We start from the raw sequence: 20,548 nt of genomic DNA, 5'->3' as shown, positions 1-20,548 counted from the left end.
CAGGAAGCATCCTGTGGGGCCTTCAACTCGATGTACAGGGTGGGCCAGAAAGATTTACCCATTGTTTTTTCCGCACTATCCAAAAATGCTTGCAGACAAACATAACAAACATTGAACACAGCTTCTATACTTTATTCTCTGTCACCAAAAAGATTTACATCTCAATATCGGCACCCTTTGCCTTTATCATAGCCTGGAGATGATCTGGCACTGCCTGGCATGAGTGCTGCACTGTCTCTGCATCAGGTTTTTACCATGACTTCATCAGAGCTGTCTTCAAAGCGGTGACACTGCTGTGAGATACTCTTTGGACCTCCCTCTCCAGGATAGACCAGATTACAAAGTCCATTAGATTGATGTCCAGACTTGACGTAGGCCACATGTCCTTGTCCCAGAAGCCAGGAAAGTGCTGCTTGCACAAGGCCTGTGCGACATTGGATGTGTGAGCTGGTGCACCATCTTGTGTGAAGACATACTGGTTTCCAAACGCACTGGTGCTCCAAGACAACACTTTTTCTTCAGGCATTTGAAGGTACACCTGGCTGTTCACTTTCACACCCTCCTGAATGAAGACCTATGGAGACTTTTAGCCATCAGATGCAACAGCAGCCCACACCATGACTCCAGCTGGCTGCTGACGACAAAAATGAGCTTTGCAGCCTTCTGGCAGGTGCTGTGCACTATGTGCATAAACCCTGTCATTCTGGGAATTGACCACTGCCTGAACTGTGAAGATCTTCTCATCAGACCAGACCAGGACTTTGTCTGTGGCACTCTGGATCTCCTGCAGCATCATTTTCCCCCTGCTAAGCCGTTTTTTTTTATTTATTTATTTTTTTTTAGAAGCAGCTGAAATCAGTTGTCTGTGTTGCATTTTTAGTGCTTTCAGTCCGAGATCCTGTTTGACGATTCTTCTCGGTGAAGTTCTTGAGATGTTCACTTCCTTTGCTGTTGCCTTCATGCCCCTGCGAGGATTCCTTTGGCTTTTCTTCCTCACCATCTCAACAACCCTTTTGGTCCGGACTGAATGTTTTTTTCCAAGGATTGGCTTGCTAGTGATATTGCCAGACTCCTTGTATCGTCTCATGACATTGTAGACAGTCTTAAGACAAACATTTACCTTTTTCATGATTTGCATTGTTGTCAGTCCAGCCTCCTTCAAGGCCACAATCTGGTTTCCCTTCGATGCCATACTCAACAATCATTAGGAGAAAACAAATGAACTCAGATGCATCAAAAGCTATGCCTTTTAAGAGAAACTGTCCAAAATTTTAAGTTTCTCGGACAAAAGGTAAGCAAACAAAATAGAGATTTACGATGGGTAAATCTCTCTGGCCCACCCTGTATGTGTTTATTGAAGGTTGATGTCTTCAGTGCAGAGAAGGTGAGTTTAAATTTACCTAAGCCTTTGATGGCTTTACTTTAGTGTAGCTGCATCACTCAGTAGTTTCTTAATTTAGAGAATATTTGAAACAGAGAGTAAAGTCAAAAGAGAAAGTACTGAGAGTAAAACAAAGAGCAAAAGCCAGATGCTGTAGGAGAAGGAAAGAGAGAGGAGAAGAGGAGGAGAGGAAAAAGAGAGCAATATCCCGAAGGCAAAGCTAGTAAATGAGTCATCGAAGTGGATCTGCTATCAGGTCTATTCTAACAGTGCCACAAGTGAATGGATGCCTTAAAGGTTAGGCATAAAATGATTTCTCATTTTCCTCCGATATCCCCCCAGGTAGACATTAATGCTTTAGTTATGGACTTGACTGTAAAAGCTCCTGGGGTAACGCGCTGCTACTCTGCCATAAATATTGCTGGCTATGTATGCGCACATTGTGATTTCAATGAGGCTGCTTTTATGGTAAGGAGCGTATTTTTGTGCAAATAGTCGCTAAAGTTGATGTGATGCTATGTGTCATTTCTACAGCCAGGTACTCTCTCTGTCTGCGGGGCCAACTCCCTGGGTGCTGCTGATCCTACAGATCACAGCTGAGTCTCTGCGCAGCTCTGATCATCCTGACCCACATACACACTCATGCAAACACACGCACACACACACACACACACACACACACACACACACACACACACACACACACACACACACACACACACACACACACACACACACACAAACCACTGTGAAAAACTGCATTCATACAAAAGAAAAAGCCTCACACAAAGCATTTCCATTTGAGCTTCATTTCTGCTCTGTTGAGTCTGTTCGTGTCACAACTTTGCAGATGTTTTAGCCATGGGGACATGAACACTAAATTTGCACAAATTCTCTCCGCAGTCGTTTGGTTGGAACAGTGGGTTTTGAAATGATAATGAATCTGTGGGCCAGGATCTCCCACATGGCACCATGTCTAGCGTAGAAACAGAAGAAATAGAACGAAAAAAAAAAAAAAAAGGCAAGCCCTGGAAAGCAGCAGAATAAGATTTTTTTTCTTTCTGTCAAATGTGAAAGTCAAATCCTGGTGAACTAGATTTCACCTTCAAAGCAGGCTGAGTTTCTCAAAAGCAATAAAATGTTACAAAATGTGAAACTGAGGTTAATGTTATACGTCCATATAGCAGACATGGTTGCCCAAACGAGTGACTAACATTTTACAGTCCTGCGTTATCAATTCATCTCTGGACAGAAGCAATTATAAAAACATAAAAGAGATAAAAAGATATAAATACTCTTGGATAGTTGGGTGGAGTGATTACTCACATTGTGAAATGTACTATCAAGTTACATCATGCATGCTTGCACACTCCTGCACATGTGATTTCAGATGTTTATTAGGGTGCAATCAGCAGGTGATAAGGTGTTGTGTGAAAACAAAAACACCTACAGTGGGTGGAAAGGGTTAAAAATCACACATCTTACACACTCACGAGGACAGATAGACGGTCTACAGGTCAGATTCCAGAGAGATATAACTACACAGCAGGGAACAGCGAGCATCTAGATTCAGCGTGTGAGCATGACAGTGGGGAGCAGCATGAGCGAGGAGATGGAGCCAGAGAGCATGTCAATGCGTCCCCTGGGAGCAGCAGCTGTCCCTGAGCCTGAGCTGCTGTGCATATTTGGGACGGGAGACTTGGGGCGTTCTCTGGGCCTGCGTCTGCTCCAGTCTGGATACAGGGTGGTGTATGGCAGCCGCAGACCTCACAGCTGTGGCCCCCTGCCCGAGGGAGCTCAGGTACGACACATGGTTGAACACTGCATTTTGGATTGGTCAAAATGTGACAAAAAAAGAGTGTGTTTGGGTCCTAATGTTGTGGATGTGTTTTTCAGGTGATGAGCCATGAAACGGCAGCCCAATCAGCCTGCTTGATCTTTATCTGTGTTCACAGAGAGCACTATGGATTCCTGGAGACTATGGCTCCTCACCTGAAGGGAAAGGTGAGTTCAGGTCACTAACAGTGCACAACAAGAGTAGATATAAACAACTACTTAAATGAAATGAATTACAAATGTTTCATTTGGAAAAAAAAAACAAATAAAATACATTTTCAAATCCTCTAATAAGTTTTAATCTTTATATAAACATTAAAGCGTGGAACAGGGTTAATGGAGTAAGTTGTTAATTGACATACAGTCAGTGATCACCTGCTTCTTATTAAGTTAACGTTGGTTGATTTTTCTCCCTTTTCTGAATATTACACCAAAACTGAGTTAATACTCATCATTTTTACAGGATTGTAGAGAACAGACATTTGTCTAAGGTTCACTGATTGCTTTTAAGTACACATATTAGTGTGTACCGGTTAGTAATGTTATGAATGTCAGAAGTTAATGCATTCATTTTTTGAAACCCTCTGATATTTGGAGCTATCTCAGTGGATGAAACACTTTGTGGCTCTCTCTCCCACTTCCAAGTCATTGTTTCAACCACGGTAGCGGCATTTAAAAAGTCATGATCAGAAAGGTCATCACTGATTTCATCTGATTACAAAATCGAGGTATCGGTAAGAATTAACTTTGGCTTAAAAACTATTCTAAAGTGCAATTACCACAAACTGTTTTCAATTTAAGATGCAACCAATCAGATCTGTGGTTATTTGTGACGAAAGAAATGCATGAGCACTTTTTAAAATATTTTTTAATAGGTCTCAATACAAGAAAAATAACACAGTAGACATGGTATGAACAACATTTACACTCCTTTTCCCAGGATGAGTTGTGTTGCCTGAAATAAGCAAAGCTGTTGAATCTTCCAAATGTGACTGTAGCACTTTTTTGGCATCTATTAGGTTTTTATATTATTATTGTTATTATTATTATTATTATTATTATTATTATTATTATTATTATTATTATTATTATTATTATTATTATTATCATTTAATTCTATATCTATTATTAAGGGTGAAGAGGACCATCATTTAAAATAAAAATTGTGATTACTTCTAATCTTTCCAAATACCTTCACCCATAATGCTGTTTGTATTTAATTAACTAAAATTAACTTAAAACTCTGTGTTCCTGCTCTTCTGAACCCTTTTCCTGATAAGATGATTCATTGCTTTTTAGAGAATATGTTGGTTGTAAAACTTAATTAACTATGAGAGAAGCTCTTTAAATTTAAAATGCTCCACTGATTAAGATCATTAAAAACAAGGTGAAAACACAACTGCTAAAGATGATGAGGTATGATACAAACAAACATCGTCACATGATTATGCACATTTCACAAACATTTCACTATGGTGCACTATTTAATGGAAAGGGACAAAAAGGTACAGTTTAACATGTACACAGTATAGTTGATATAGAAGAAAAACATTTACTGTTTAAATGCTGTGAATTTGTGTTACAATAAAAAAACCTTTGTCTTCATTATTTTGATAATGCACAAGCAAAAGGAGGAAGAAGAGAGTTGTCAGTAAAAGTGACTGTTTCTGTGTTAATGTCATGTTTAAGGGAGTTTTTATACTTCCAATTCAACAGTCAAAGAAAAATTCATGTCAAAAGAGGAAAATCTCTGAAAAGTGTAAATCAGAGGAAATCTGCTCAGCATGAACGTCATCATCCCACTCATTTCAGCTAAGAAAGCTCCTGACTTAAACCTACTGGGTTCGCACATGAAATCGACCCCTTTTTAAACTTTTTAAAAGACCGCAGGAAGAGTCGAATGAAAATTAAAACATTTGTATTCACACATGCAGCCCACCCACATGAAGTCAGGCACTTTTTCAGAGTGCAGCGCATGTGTGGGAAGGCTTCATTTAAAGGATCTTTCAGATGGTGTAGATTCTGGCGCCCCCCTTGATGAAAGCAAACTGGATTCTTTGGATTATCTAATCTGAATCACTTTTTTCTGGAATCAAAGTTTTGACAAGTCAGGCCCACTCTTTAACTTGTTGAAGGGAGGGTTAAAAATGTTTTTCCAAAAGCCCACACTGACATCATCACATCTTATTTTCAAACAATACAAAAAATTCAAAGTTTACAGCCTCATTTCCCTGCGAATGGCAGCTCAATTTGACTAATCAATTATTCAATGATTGGAATTTAGTTTAACAACTTACAACAAATTAGTGAAGACTTTACAGATTGTGCGTGCTCACATCAATGCCTTCCTTTGTAAAGCATTTTCCTGATGGTGTGCATATTCAGCAAGGGTAAAAAAAAACCTGTTTCCATTCACATCTTTATCAAAATCCCTAAATTAATCAACGTCCTCTCTTTATTTGAACAGAAATGAGAATGAGATAAGATAAGTGCTAATTGGACAGATCTGACTCCTTTTGTCCTCCCTCTCTGTCGATGTTTTAAGGTGCTGGTGGACCTCAGTAACAACCTGAAGAAAGGCATGTACCCAGAAGCCAATGCTGCCTACCTGCAGAGGTAACACAAAGCTGTGGAAACGTCTCACCCATAAATATACACACAGCTACTCATAGCACAGTTTACACAGTTTCTGCTTCTTTTTCGCTATGGTTTTGAAATTTTCAGTTTGCCAGTAACCTAGAAAGAAAATCTTTGTTCCATCTCAGCAAACCATCTTTCAGCTGTAGGTGCCACTTTTTCTAAATGCTGGATATTTTTTTTCTTGAAAGTGCCCCTAAATGCCACTTAGAGCATGAGACATCAAGACTCTTGACTGAATCTGAGAGAAATGAAAAAAGAATTGTGGGGTTTCAGCTCCCTTGCCAGGATGTCCTGCTGTGTGTCTATTCAACTGAAGTGTAACATCAATTCTTACCATTTGGAGACCCTTACTTTCCCGTCTGCGTGTCTGAAGACAGAAACAATAGCTGAACTAAAAGTCCTTGCTGTGTGTTCTGCAGACTGGTCCCTGGAGCCGCTGTGGTGAAAGGCCTTAACACGCTGTCTGCCTGGGCTCTGCAGAACGGACTGCTGGCAGGAAAACAGGTGAGCGGGCTGAAAGTGAAGAATCTGTTAAAAGATGTCAAAGGGATCAAAGGGAAACAGAGGCAGGAAGCTTCTGAAGGCTTTGCTTGACTAGACCAAACATACAAAGACAGAGCTGTAACAGGAGGAGTTAACAGACTTGATCTTTTCTCAATGACACGTCTGACTTCAGACTAGAAAAATAATTGCTTTTATCATTTCCTGGGATACAATGGGATGAGCGTCTGTCAGACTGGTTATCAAAGACGGCTGAAGTCTTCATCATCTACTATGCAAAGTTTAGAAAAGCCATCGATTTCATTTGTGTCACTGCACAAGATTGATTTTGACTTTTTTTTTCATAACAGTGAAAGAAAAAAAAATGAGGACAGCTCTTGTATAAACACACAAACAAACAAACACACTTTATGATGTTACAAAGTACAAAGACCCGTGTTTATTGCAGCTTCCGTTTCACAGCTACAAAGAGAAACACAAACATGCTGAAACCCCTGGAGACCAAACCTGAATCTGCCTCGAATCTTCTTCAACTCAAACACCCCCCAACCCCCAAACACACACACACACACACACACTCACACACACACACACACACACACGAACAGATAACACTGCAGTGCTCTATTTTCTTTGAAAACAGGTAGCAGTGGAGAACATGTGTAGTGCGTCTGAATGTTTGTGTGTAGGTACTGTACAATCCCACACATGAGCACATGCTGTAAGTGTGTGCTATTCCCTGGCCGGCAATTTGATTAGATCCACAGCAGGGCCGTGCCTCTGTCACATTTACATTCAGATGGAGATTTAGTCTGTCGGCCGTCCCCTGCTGTTACTGGTGCAGTAATGTGGGGAGACATGGCTGGCTGCCGGGTCCACTTATACACACACCTGGGGGAAAACTGCTCAATCCTGCTGCCTTCACTGTACGCCTGTCAAACTGCGCTCTCTCCCTCTCTTGCCCTCTCTGTAGCTCTCTTTATCTCTCTTCTTTTGTACATGTTTTACAAACAGCTTAATCGTCTTATCACAGAGCTGTGAACGTGGTAATAACCCTCAGCGTGGTAAGACTCCAAATGGGATTACGTATTTAACATCATATGTAAATATAGTTTGCATGTGTCTTTACATACTCATATATTTCCAAGGGTTTCTTCTTGAAATGACTATAACGACCATGCGGAGATCAACAAAAAGCAGGATAATTCTGCAGACAGTCACTGTAGGTGTACGTAGTACAGCAATGCACAGCATATTCCAAACAGGGCTGGTGAGTCATCAAACAATTATTGCCGAAAAATTAAGAGAAACTGAAAAATAAGAGCGGATCAGCACGAAGAATTACATTTATTGAGTTATTCAAATCTATTTTCGATGAAAAGGTGCACCTGGTGTGTGAAATAATTGTCCCCCAGACTACATAATTGCAGATTAAGATATGGTGGGAAGCAGTGCTACATGCTTAAACCGTCTGTGACTGATGTTTGCTAACATGATGGAGCAATAAGGCAGATATTACAAACTTCTTATATGAGTTGTTGTGGCACATAGTAGTGAATTTGGTTGTTTACTAAAATACTAATGCTTATAATCATGTTTATCGATGTCAATATTAGAAATTATTTGAATTAATAAAGATAAGGCAACACCTTTGAAATTAGTAACCAAAAAAACAAATTAATAACCAAAAACATAGGAAGATAAAGTCTAGTCACAATTAATTAAAAATAATGTTTTAAGTTGATCAACATTGTATTTTAAAGTGAAGAAGAAGAAAAAGAAGAGGGGAAGATAAGCAGCTCAAATTCATTGCAGTAAAACTCAGAAACAACAAACATGCCAAAACTGCTCTTTCAAATAAATTACTGATCTTAAAAATAACACAAATGGGCTGTACATGGTTGTTCATCAACAAAACAACGCAATGCTTTCACAATAAAAGAAACCCACTAAAATTACTCTTGGCCCAGAATGAAGCCACATACTCGGAAATCACTCTGTAAGCGTTTAAAGTGTGTAATGTCTGACTGGGTCCCCGAACAAAGGACTGAAGAAAAACAGCAGACTGTACTTCTGGCTGCTGAGGAGATTTTGTTTGAGTCCTTCTTTGCAGAGACTGATGACTCTGTCTTATCAAATGCGTTTAAGACCCCCAAAACTCTTTGGGAGAGAACAGAACTGTCCACACCAACCAGTGGGTTTTTGGCTGTGTGCCTAAAGAAGAGAGACAAAAGTCACAATCTTGATATACATTAGCAACAGTGGGACTGATGATTTGTGATAATAAATATAAACCTGCTTATGTTAAATCTAAGACTTATGCATCAATTTTGCTAACTGAGGATGCAGCAAATTGATTGACAGGTGTGTGATACGGATAATTCTCAGGAGGTTTAGGGCTGGCCTCAGCACTTTCTTAACTAGGAAATCAATTGAAAGTTTGGTTGAGTTCAGCACTTCAAATATGACAATCACCATTATTGGGTTCGGGTGACATCACTGCATGTATGTTCATGTTTTATTCATTCAGTGGAATAAATCACAGTGTACACTGGGTGTCATGTTCCTTTACAGTGAACATGGTAACATGATGGTTAGTTTTTTTCACCACAGGTGCGAATGTAAACACTAGCTTGTGCCCAAAATTTAGACTTAAAAGTGGCTTAAAGAAGAAATGTTTATGTGAGCTTGGTTGATAGTTGGCCCAATCAGGAAAGAAAAAAGACACCAGAGCTATTTAATGTTTCACACAGAGGAATCTTCATCAAAGTCAAGTGTTGGTGTCAGGGGGATTCTTGCATCTCCTTCTGTTGCCTGTGCTCTACAGCCAGAATGTAACGCAGACCTTTGATGATCTGGAACTAGGATCCAGGATGTTCAGGAGCAGTTGTAGCTACAGAAACAACAGCGTGTATAGCTTTAAGAACAGAGAGGAGCATCTTAGCTTGATTTTCTTTCATCAGCTAACTGCTCACAACTACATGGATGGCAAATAATTGAAAATTTTAATTGTCTGACAGTTAAATAACAAGATAAATAAATAAATGAAATAATCCCATTGTGCTCTAGGTGTACCTGTGCGGGGATAGTGCTGAAGCGAAGAGGGCAGTAGGTGAGATGGCTACAAAACTAGGCCTCACCGTCCAGGATAGAGGCTCTCTGTCTGCAGCCAGAGAGCTGGAGGACTTCCCCCTACGGCTGTTTCAAGAATGGAGGCTGCCATTAGGCGTTGCCATCGGCCTCATCGCCTTCTTCTTCTTCTATCTTCTCATAAGAGATGTCATCTATGCCGCTGTTGAACAGGACAAAAACATCTCCTACAGAATTATGATATCACTGGCAAACAAGGTAAGAACTGCGCTACCTTTCTTTAATCCCCTTGAGGATGATGTTTCATTTTCTTTTTAAATGATGCGTTCTGTGTTTGCTCTTCATCTTTCAGGTGTTTCCAATTGTGTCTCTTGTCATGTTGTCTCTTTGCTACCTGCCTGGAGTTATAGCTGCTTTCCTTCAGCTCTACAGAGGCACCAAGTACAGGTCAGACAGCGAACTAGGACAGAAATGTTCACTTATACTGTGCAATTTATTGTTGGGAAAAAAGGTGTATCATTTCTGTAGCATGAGGTAGCAAGCTCACTTTTGGATGTTCCAGGCGCTTCCCTGATTGGTTGGATCGCTGGATGCTGTGCAGGAAGCAGATGGGTCTGGTTGCACTGGGCTTAGCTTTTCTCCATGCCATCTATACATTCATCATTCCCATTCGCTATGCTGTCAGACACAAACTAATCTCAACGGTGGTGGAGGAAGTACAGGTATAGCAGGCTAGTTCAAATCCTGCAGGGTTTCCAGAATCCTGAAAACATTAAACTTTTACCAAGACAAAGAGTCTCAATTTTAACACTGCTGTGTTTGTCCTTGCATCTTCAGGTGAACAATAAAACCACCCCTTTTTTCTTTGATAACACCGAGGCATGGGGCACTGATTCATTCTACGTGCTGGGGATCCTGGGATTCTTTCTTTATGTCCTGCTAGGACTTACATCGCTGCCCTCTGTGGGAGGCACTCTCAGCTGGAGAGAGTTCAGTTTCATTCAGGTCAGAGCACAGTTGGATATATGGTCCTTTGAGTGCATGTGTTAGTTTTAGTGTGGGTGTGAGTGCTTATGTTCACCTTTAAGCCTGTACTGTAATGCCGTTATCAGTCATGCGCTCACTATCTGGAAAAAACATCTTATAAGGCCTTTCAGGTAATCTCTAGGAGTGTGCATGTTTTCACCAGAGTTATTAAGTGTTGTAAAAGCAATATGTCATCGGCACTGATCTCCCTGGGGCCTAGTTAACTAACTGCATAGATGGGGCACATGGAGCAAAAGCCTGGCTGCCTTTAGCCCAGGATTTTAAATGTTAAGTTATTCATTAAAAAGAATTATGATACCTAGTATGATCCTGTGAGAGAGCATTGTTAATACAGGTCATAGATCCATTTGTGTAAAGGTCAAGTCCAAAGATAGACTACAAACAGGGAAAGGCTTTGAGATACAGGCCAAGGTCAAAGTAATCTTCAGGATTTGGTGAAAATAAGTCTACAAAAATACAGTGACCTCATGAATCTTGACATGTTTTTCTTTACCTTTACACTAGAGAAGGGATCAGGGTTTTTTACCTTTTTACCTGCTTTTCTAAATTCGGAAATCAACTTAATAAGAAAGTGTATTAGCATGATACATTAACTTGAATGCTTCTTTTCTGTGCTGTTTGTACTGACTTTATGAAACAAGAACATCTGCAAAATACTAAAAGTACAAATGAAAGAACACCACCCAAATTACTGATGGTAACCAAGCTTGGCTACAAAAGCAGTTATTGGTTAGTGATTGTAAGCTTTATGTTAGAATTGAGAAAAGAACATATAGCATTATATCTTTGAGAGGAAGACAGCTGAAAATCTAACTGATGCATGAAATGTTTTTAATTTTTCTCTAAAGTCAGTTTTATGGTATAGGTTACTCAACTGAAATGCAAAAATATTTCTAAAAAAAAAAAACAACAACTTTCGAAGCCTGTCAGCTTAGCATCAGAGAGATTTTTAACATAAGACCAGATGTTGGTGTTTCGGTGATTGTTATGTGTCATACCTGTAAACCCTGCACTGCCATGTTACACCTCCATTTTCTGTCTCGTTGAGTTAAAGGAGCAAACTTATATTTTTAACATCATTTTAAAGTAACATTGATTTAAAGGACTAATCGGGATGTGTGTGACCGTGAAAACTACAAGAGCTAAAGTGCGAGCCAAGCCAATCCAGTTAGCTAAATAGCTAACATATATATCATCGTTCTAATCTAATCTAATCACTTTATTGAAACTAAAACATTATGAGTTTATGAGTAAAGTATATGACAGATTTTATTTAAGGGCATACATTCTGCTGCTGATATAATGTGTTAATTAGTTAGCTTTTAGCTTCTGATAAGCAAATTCCATTACCTTTGTACCTGTAAGCGTTAACTTCATTTTCCACTAGCAATCTGTACCTGTACATTTAATTCACTGGCTTAAGAGTGGTATTAGTGTTATTCTCTAATTCTCTGCAGAATATGGTCTGAAAATTTTTCTTTAAACCTCAGAAGAATGTTTCTTTTTTAACTCTTATATTCATTTCCCCCCCTCAGTCTAAGCTGGGCCACCTGACCCTCTTCATATGCACAGCACATGGCTACATTTACGGCTGGAACAAGTTCCTGCGCTCCTCTACTTACAAGTGGTATACTCCTCCAGGTTACATGCTCTGTCTGATTGTGCCTTCTGTGGTGTTGGTGCTCAAATGTCTGCTCCTCCTTCCCTGTGTGGACCGAACTCTAACACGCATCCGACAAGGCTGGGAAAGGACTCAGACTCAGGAAGACTCAGTAATGACCAAGGGAACTAATCTTTAGTCGTTCCTAAATCACAAATCTTTGAACTTTACATTTGTTTACATTTCTAAAAGTATAGATGGAATTAAACAAAGAGGTATTCATTATTTGTAAATAGCCATAAATTAAACAAAAGTATTGACAATATTTGCTCTTTGACTTTTCTGAAATATATGCTGTTTGTAAAAGAAAATCAAAAATATTTTGAATAAATAAACGGTAAAGGGGGAAAAAAATGTAATAGCTTTCTTTGTGCTGAGTTGTTTACATCTTTTGATCAGTCCACACTGCCACTCTCAGTGTGCAATGGCCAACCAAAACAAAAAAGTATAATCTATTTCAGCCAAATTGACAGATCTCTATGGATATAAATGCTTTTAATGTTTATTTCCTCAGAGTTTAAAAAAAAGCAATGTTCGTGCTGTCTTTCTCACGGAACAGGGTGAAAAATAGATTGATATCCCCTGCTGACATCCATTGTTTTGATAAACATAGGCAACAGCTCTCTTCTCCCTTCCTCATTTTAGCCGTGCAATTGTATCCCTGAGGTTGCTCTCTTTTCAGGATGTTATTGATCTCCTTTTTTTGCAACATAAATACCCTGCAACCCACACCTGTCTGCCTCTCAAGGGCATGCAAATGTGCACTTTCACACACTCACTCAAGTGCTTGCAAATGCAACAAACAGAATGCAAAGGAGTGTGAGGTTAAGCTAATTATATTACCACATGCAGAGTCTACACACAGAGAGGCGCACACACCATTGCTAACAGCAGGTTGGAGATTCTGTAGCCAAAAGCAGACTCCAGAGGCTGAACAGGTGTTTTAGAAACAGTCTTTACTGTCAAAAATAAAGTTTAAGCTCACAACAGGCTGAAGAGAGGATTCACAATAGTCACAATATACACAATGCCGTTTTCCCTCCAACTTCATTGTGGAAGTTTGTTGTGTTATAAAAGGGGTTTGAAGAGTTTCTAAGTGATCCTGCAAAAGTCTCCCTTCTAGATACATGTCTGATCGTAATCCACAGTTTAAAATGAGATTATCAGCCCCAGTATAGAATATTTTAAACTGCTACTTCTTTGCCACCCAATCAGGCTGTCCAAGACAACACAATGCCAGCTGATAAAGTTTAGAAGTAGGAAGATAAATCTGTGTTTTTCTGTGCTGAAAACGATATCTGTGATTAATTCTGTTGTGATGTGGACACTCAGGCCTAGCTGTCAGACAGAAAAGTGACAGAAGAGCATAAGACAGCTAAACTGGATAGTGACAGTGCACGAGCTAAAGGCTAAGACATGAGCTAAAGGCAAAAACAGGAGCTAAACTGTTTGTGATAATGTTCATTCCAACCCACAGTCAGCATTTATTCTGCAGTGGTCTGTTCAAACTTGAGAGTCTATCAATAAAATGAAGAGTGAGGTTACGTTAGCTCTGCTTAGTAGATGACTGGCAGGACTTAGCTAACCAGGATTCACTAACCTTACACATTCTAGCCATGTCTTAGAGCACCAGACTGCCATCTGCACTAAATATAGACAGCTACTAAACTACTAGCAAACTGACAGTATTTACTTGTTGTCACGTCAGGCTACAGATATGTTGGTGCATACAGTGACGGTTTCAAACTGTATCACTACATAACTGTACATACAAACCTATACAAACCTAACCTTGACGCGTTGTATCCGGTAAAAAGTTGCCAAAGTTTGTCAAGATGAATAAAGATTTTTTTTCATCTGATCCCCTTTTAATTCCAAAACAAACACACACCTCGCTCAAAGTCATCAGGACAGTCTAAGTGAGACTCCAGGTCAAAAGGTGGCGAGGCAGCCCAATTAAAACAGATCCTCCCCATAGCATCTTTAAGTTGTGGTTGTATGAATCTCAAGAACATCATTTCAAGCAAGGCTAAAGCAATATTAGAAATCCATTAGCTAACATCAGACAAAAATTAATATAAGCATTCAGCTGCTCTAAAAAAAAAGTGTCAGCTGTACGCTGGATAGAAAAAAAAAAGCATACAAACATTAACTTATTTGGCGTTCACTTTATATCGTACATCAGTGAGTTTAACTGAATTCTAAAAGCTAATAGCTAATGTTAGCATAAACATTTGCCAGCATTAGCTGCTGTCTGATGGATTATCGAATATTTTCAAGTTAAATCAAAGCAATTAGCTGTCTTCAAGACTTAACCATATTGTCCTTTCAAATCAGACTTGGAAATGACATAGCAGGTAACTAAGTGGCTCAACCTTCAAAAGCTGGTCAGTATTTTCATTATAACTTTATTTAGTCATTTCTGAAATATGTGAGGAAGAAAGAAAGACAATTAACATGACATTTTGATTAAATTTTAATGCTGGAATTTTGGTTAATGAACCAACTACCAGGGAGTATTTGGCTGACCATAAGGGTGGTAAATGATATTTTATTTCCTCATCTTAACTCCTAAACCCAATTTAACCCAATTCAATCATTCCACTGAAATCAAAAGAATTAGTTTTAGTTCCAACATTTGTAAATTTCATATCCTGGTACACAGCATTGTGACAGCATATGAGCATCCCTATACTTGATATTAGTGGAAAAGTACCACCATAATAGTCAATAGCATGCATGCATTTCTGAAAGGTGATTGTCAAATCATAAAATATCTGAAGGGCTTAAGTGTAGATAATTCAAAATTTCCTGTAGTATTCTGTGAGTAGTTCGTAAGGACAGTGGTGACATGTGGAACGACCTCAACTGTAAAAGTTTTTTTTTTTTTATTTAAAGTGCTTTACAGTGTTTCACATCACAGAGAGAAACATTTATGTCCTTTCTTACTGTCAGGCTAGTTGTTTGCACTACAGTGTCAAAACACCACTTCACAGAAGTGTAATCTTTTTTTTATAACAGCAGTTGTTTTCTCCCGTAACGCCACAGCACTGCGTCACATTCACATCCACTGGAGCCCTCGTGGACACACGCTGACACTTGATGTCAGTAAAGTCTGCTGGGGTTAAGTACTCAGGCTTGGTTGATTGAAATTGGGCCAACATTGAAAGTTTGCCCTCAGTGAACTCTGATAACAGATAAGGGCCAGTGGGATAGGCTGTGACTTGTTTGGGTGATAAGCACAGGTTTGTGAAGTCAGCAGTGACTGCTGCTGGACAGAAGCAGAATGGCAGGTGTGGAGTTAATTCATGTAAGAATACAGAAACTCTAATCGGATAAATGAGATGCAGTGGAGGGCAGAGAGGAGGATGGAGCAGCTGTCTCTGCGACAGGATCTGGTGCTACAAGAGAAATCAGCAGCAGCTTTCCCGCCCCGAGCAGATCATTTAGTCAAAGACATCCTGTTATCTAGCATCTAACAGCATTATCTGCACGCACAATCTGCAATCCCTTCCACCCTCTCGTGTTGTATTATTCTCTTATTACAGAGGAACCGCTGTTGATTTTAGCCTATTTCCTGCTGCTGGGCTCTGCATGTTTCATTGTGTGTGTGTGTGTGTGTGTGTGTGTGTGTGTGTGTGTGTGTGTGTGTGTGTGTGTGTGTGTGTGTGTGTGTGTGTGTGTGTGTGTGTGTGTGTGTGTGTGTGTGTGTGTGTGCACGAACGCACTGATATAAATATGATAGAGGATTCCAATATCGCCTTTGGAAAGAATTAGGATGAAGCAACATTGAGAAAGCTGTGAAAAAAGACTCGTTTACATTCATCATTTCCTACCCCGTCTATTTTTGCACACCTATAGGCTACAATGAAGCCTGTAATGAGATTATGTGTGTCCAGCCATGAAGGCTCGCTTCTCTGTGAGTAGAAATAAATAGCTGTAACAGTGGTGAGAAAAAAATACAAACCATGAAGAACATTTAATGAAGAGTTCACCCAGAACTCCTCCCTTATGTTTGTTGGATAACAAATCTGTAATATCTCCAGAGTTTGTTGAAATCGTTCTTCCTACCTCTTAATATTGAATTCTTTTAAATCCACCTTCAAATTGTGTGTTGCAATCTGCTTACTAGGAAACAGTGTTTCAAAAAGAACAGTCCTAAAGGAGGACTTTTTGAAGATTTTCAGGGGATAACGCTTACGAAATTGATTTGGTCTGTATTCTTCTTTTTTTTTTTTTCCAATGAGTTCTCTCCCCCTTCTGAAATGAAAAAAAAAAAAGTTTCAAGCTCTCAAGATTTAAGGGAGAATCGAGTCTTGTTTCCTAAAACAGATTTTAAAAAAATCTAAATCTTTGAGGAAAATTTGATGCTAGTGTTCTTCTTGAACAGATCAGAAACCCCGCTCCTTAACTCCTCTGGATTGCTCTTAAGACTGCATATCCAGGCTCAGCATGAGGTACAAGCACCGTGGCTCAGGAAATCAAGAAGGCATATGGCATCCAAAGGGACTCAAGTGTTCCTCATTGTCCGCTGGATTAGACTTTCACAATATGCTCCAGCTCTCAAAACTCTGAGTCTGTTGAGGTAAAAGTTGCCCTCCATTACATCATGAAGAAGCTGGGAAATCACAAGGGGCTTTTTCTGGGTTCTCACGCAGCACATAACACTTAATTGATTCAGCAGGAATGTCAAAAGAGAGGTGTTTAAGGTGAGAAGTGTTACTGCTGCAGCTTCTTCCATACGGACTAATTTATCTTTGAGGTCCCTGAAGGTTTACAAGTAGCCTTGAACATCCGCAGTGCTCAGTGGTTTGAGCAGAAGTAACAATTCCTTCAGAAAAGAAAACTTCACTGGGAAGGTTTTAAAAACTGGGTGTCTTGTGAGACTCTTGTTAAATAGCACTGGCTCTGTTCTACAAATACAAAACAATATTCATGGGGACAAGGTCAGTGAGGGCCTCTCAAAGCCTCTGTGAGGAACTTTTGGTTTGCAGCAAACTTGGCGCCCCCTGTTGACATAACTGCAACTATTTTCTCTTTGTCAATTTAATCCTGCATCATTAGTGTTTCTAAACAAAACAGACATGACTCACTCCATTCAATTCATTGTCAATTTATCACTCATCCCAAATATTTCCAGTGGAAAATGTAAAATATTAGCTGTTCATTGTGGCTGTCACCTACAGTACAATACCAATTTAGAAACTTTTGCACTCATCATTTCTGACTTCTTCTTTGCATTTTATCTGATGTTTATTGTGAAATAAGGCCAAACTGGGCAGCTGTTGTTATTAGCTCTGCAAGTACAGTTAGTACAATAACTACACTAAATGTTACTTGCTTAATTTGCCCATATCAGACACCCAAATCCTTTGTTTTCTCTCTTAATTCGCCTGGTCTTTTCAGTCACATGTTAAGACTTTGTGTCATTTGCATGTATAATTTGCTCAAACATGCAATTCATGCTGCCTCAGTCATGCCATTTGCACCAACCAGAAAGAACTCTTATATACGCACATCATCTTGTAGATTTAAAGCACTTGCTACTTGTTTTCATTTCATTTGGAGCAAAAGCAAAATAATTATGAGCAAATATGTCAAAATATGTCTAATCTACTGATTAAATCCCAGAATTTCACGATTAGACTTGCACCTGACAGTGGCCCAAAAAATATCTTGATAAAATTGTTGTCATGAAATGTATTAAAAACTCTAATAAAAACTTTAATAGTTTAAAGGGGCTGTGAGGAGTTTGAAAGTGATCTTGAAAAAGTCTCACGTCTGGATACATGACCGATCGTAATCCACACTTTAAAGTTAAGTTATATAGACGCCGATATTGATGGTTACAGGTTATTTTAAATTGCTACTTCTTAGCTTCCAGTTCGGGACGTCCAGGAGTGGACTGATCTACAGCATGTCTGGGTCTCTATGATAACACCAGGCCGACTGATGAAGTTTACTCGAGAAACGCTAAAAACAATTTCTGTGATTAATTTTGTAGTAATGAGGAAAAAAGGACAGAAAAGCAGAAGAAAGCTAAACTGGAAAGTGACAGTGCACAAGCTAAAGGCTAATTAGCTTTAGCTCGTGCTGTATCACTCTATAACATGGGGGCTAAGCTGTTTGTGATAATGTCCATTCCAACCCACTTGCAGCAGTCATTCTGCAGTGGTCTGTTCAAACTTAAGAGTCTGTCAATAAAATTAAGAAAGAGGTTACATTAGCTCTGCTTGGTAGATGACTGGCAGGACATAGAAAACCAGGATTAGCTGAGGTTACACATTACGGACATGTCTTAAAGCACCAGAATGCCAGCCGGGCTAAATATAGACAGCTACAAAACTACTTACAAAATGACAGTGTTTATTTGTTGTCATGTTAGCCTACAGATACATCAGAGCACCAGGCAAATATATAGCCGACTAATATGTTTGTTTGATGTCACGTTTCAAACCGTAGTGCTACATAACTGTACTGATAGATACCTCAGCACGTCATATTCAGCAAAAAGTTGTTTTAAACAAAAAAAAATGTTTTGAGCCAACCTCCATTTAATTCCAAAACAAACAAACACCTCATTAAAAGTAATTTAGTAACAGTGTGCAGAGACTCCGGGCCACAAGGTGGCGAGGGAGTGCAATCAAAACAGATCCTCCCCATAGCATCTTTAATAAACCTAATCCATTAGTTGAAATTTTAGCTTTACTTCTCATCTTTTTTTCAGAAAACATACCCAAAATATGAGTGAAGGGGGTTGAAGAGAAATTGTAATCTCAATTATTGAAAAAAAAAAGGGCAATCACTTAATAAGGTAACAATAAATGACAACTTGAATCTAAATTACTGTCTTGTGTAGGTACGGAGACCACAAACAGCAAACTACTCTGATAAGATGTCAAAGTGGTCCACCCATCTGATCATGTCTTTAGCTTTTCATTCTGTCTCTTCTGCAGTTACTGTTCTGTATTTTCTGCAGACTGGAGTGTTCTCAAACACACCACATCTTTTTTTTTATGATAATGACATCATAAGTGATGAGAAACTTTTATTGGGAGGTTCAGGTGGAGTATTGCATTTTCTTTGTCATCTCCTTCGACGTAACTTAGGAGCCATACACTGCAGTAAAGCTTGGCTGGCTGGCAAACAAATTTGGGTGACAACCAAATTGTCTTCTACTCTTGGTCCTTATCTGTACCGCAGGTGTCAGCCACTGAAAACAACCACTACCACCCCTAACCCGAAGCAACACAATGTTATTGGTATTATGTTCAGCTCACTTATAGCAGGATAACAAGATTTCATTGTCTTAAGAAGGTGGTTATCGTCGGTACTGGTTTTTGTGGCAGCCTCAGTGTGTATATTAGAGTGTGCATTTGTAAAAGACGCCATGTAACAATTTGTTTGATTCTTTTAAAATATCTCTGTAGTAATTAAAAAACAATTACATTCCAAACCCTAATAAGTTAGACCTGTTGAAGATTTTAAATGAGACTTGCCCATCAAGCTATGAACAACTTGCACCTACTGCCAGCCCCACCCTTTTTTTAAAGGTGTATACGATTTAGACTCATATCACAGTTTGGTCAGAGTGATGGACTCTTAAATGGCTGATTCTATTTTTGTAGCTCACTAAAATGTGTATTGTCCAACATCCCATGCTCTCAATCAACATCAGGGGCAAAAAGCAACCCATCAGCACAGTTACAGCCGAATATAACATCCTCCCCGCAGAGGACTTCAGCGATGTAGTCATCACGCTCCTCTCTCCGCTGCTGTGATGAAATCCAGTAAAGTGACTAGGGAGAAGTCAGCAGCTCAGAGCGAATGTTTCCTGGAGAACAGCATCAGATCAGCCAGAGGGATGAACCCTGGAGAGGGATCAGACCGAGACGACGAGACAGAGCACACTCAACTCAGCAGGGACGACAAAGTGTCAGAGTTTGACTGAGCTTTCAGACAGAGTGAGATGGTGGTGTAGAGCACATGAGGGACAGAGAGACAGGCCAGAAGAGAGGGAAAGAGGGCAATGTCTTCAATCTCACTCATGTTTATCTCAAAGAGTGTTAATCGTTTTTGATTTAAAGGTTGAAAGTGTTTTGACTTTAGAGCATGCTGTGGTATTGAAAGGGCACCACTAGCATTGAGCTAGCATGTTATGTGGAGCAAACTACAGCTAGGTCAGGGGTTGAAGAACCATTTTTATGTTCACTTTAGCAGCATCCAGTCTCCAGTTCTTACATCAGAAACATGCCCCCTGACAGCAGTGTCGGAAACTAAGAATAACTCATAAAAAAATGTCAGTCAATGTAATGATGTTCTGGTCTATTTTCCAACAACCTAAAAACCCCTCATGGAAAGATCAAGTATCTAATTTCAGCCGTAAAAATGTA

General features: G+C 39.4%; 1 protein-coding gene across 1 annotated transcript; it reads left to right on the top strand.

Annotated features, from left to right (window-relative positions):
• The first annotated feature begins 2,963 nt into the window (after positions 1-2,963).
• LOC141801097 (metalloreductase STEAP4-like) lies at positions 2,964-12,294 on the top strand. Its single transcript, XM_074684000.1, has 9 exons — positions 2,964-3,182; positions 3,278-3,385; positions 5,763-5,833; positions 6,277-6,361; positions 9,428-9,706; positions 9,801-9,895; positions 10,011-10,170; positions 10,286-10,453; positions 12,031-12,294. Exons 1-9 carry the CDS (start codon positions 2,964-2,966, stop codon positions 12,292-12,294), a joined length of 1,449 nt encoding a protein of 482 aa, XP_074540101.1.
• The last annotated feature ends 8,254 nt before the right edge of the window (positions 12,295-20,548 follow it).

This window comes from Halichoeres trimaculatus, unplaced genomic scaffold (genome assembly GCF_033239565.1).
Source record: "Halichoeres trimaculatus isolate MK-OKI-2021-1 unplaced genomic scaffold, fHalTri1.1 fHalTri1_scaffold_12, whole genome shotgun sequence".
NCBI lineage: Eukaryota > Metazoa > Chordata > Actinopteri > Labriformes > Labridae > Halichoeres > Halichoeres trimaculatus.
This window is presented reverse-complemented; position numbering and strand designations above follow the sequence as displayed.

Bases quoted from the DNA above. Each gene is read 5' to 3' on its own strand.
- LOC141801097 (XM_074684000.1), top strand. From the start codon at position 2,964: ATGACAGTGGGGAGCAGCATGAGCGAGGAGATGGAGCCAGAGAGCATG. The intron at 9,707-9,800 runs GTAAGAACTGCG...TTCATCTTTCAG, and splicing joins TGATATCACTGGCAAACAAG to GTGTTTCCAATTGTGTCTCT. The intron at 9,896-10,010 runs GTCAGACAGCGA...TGGATGTTCCAG, and splicing joins TACAGAGGCACCAAGTACAG to GCGCTTCCCTGATTGGTTGG.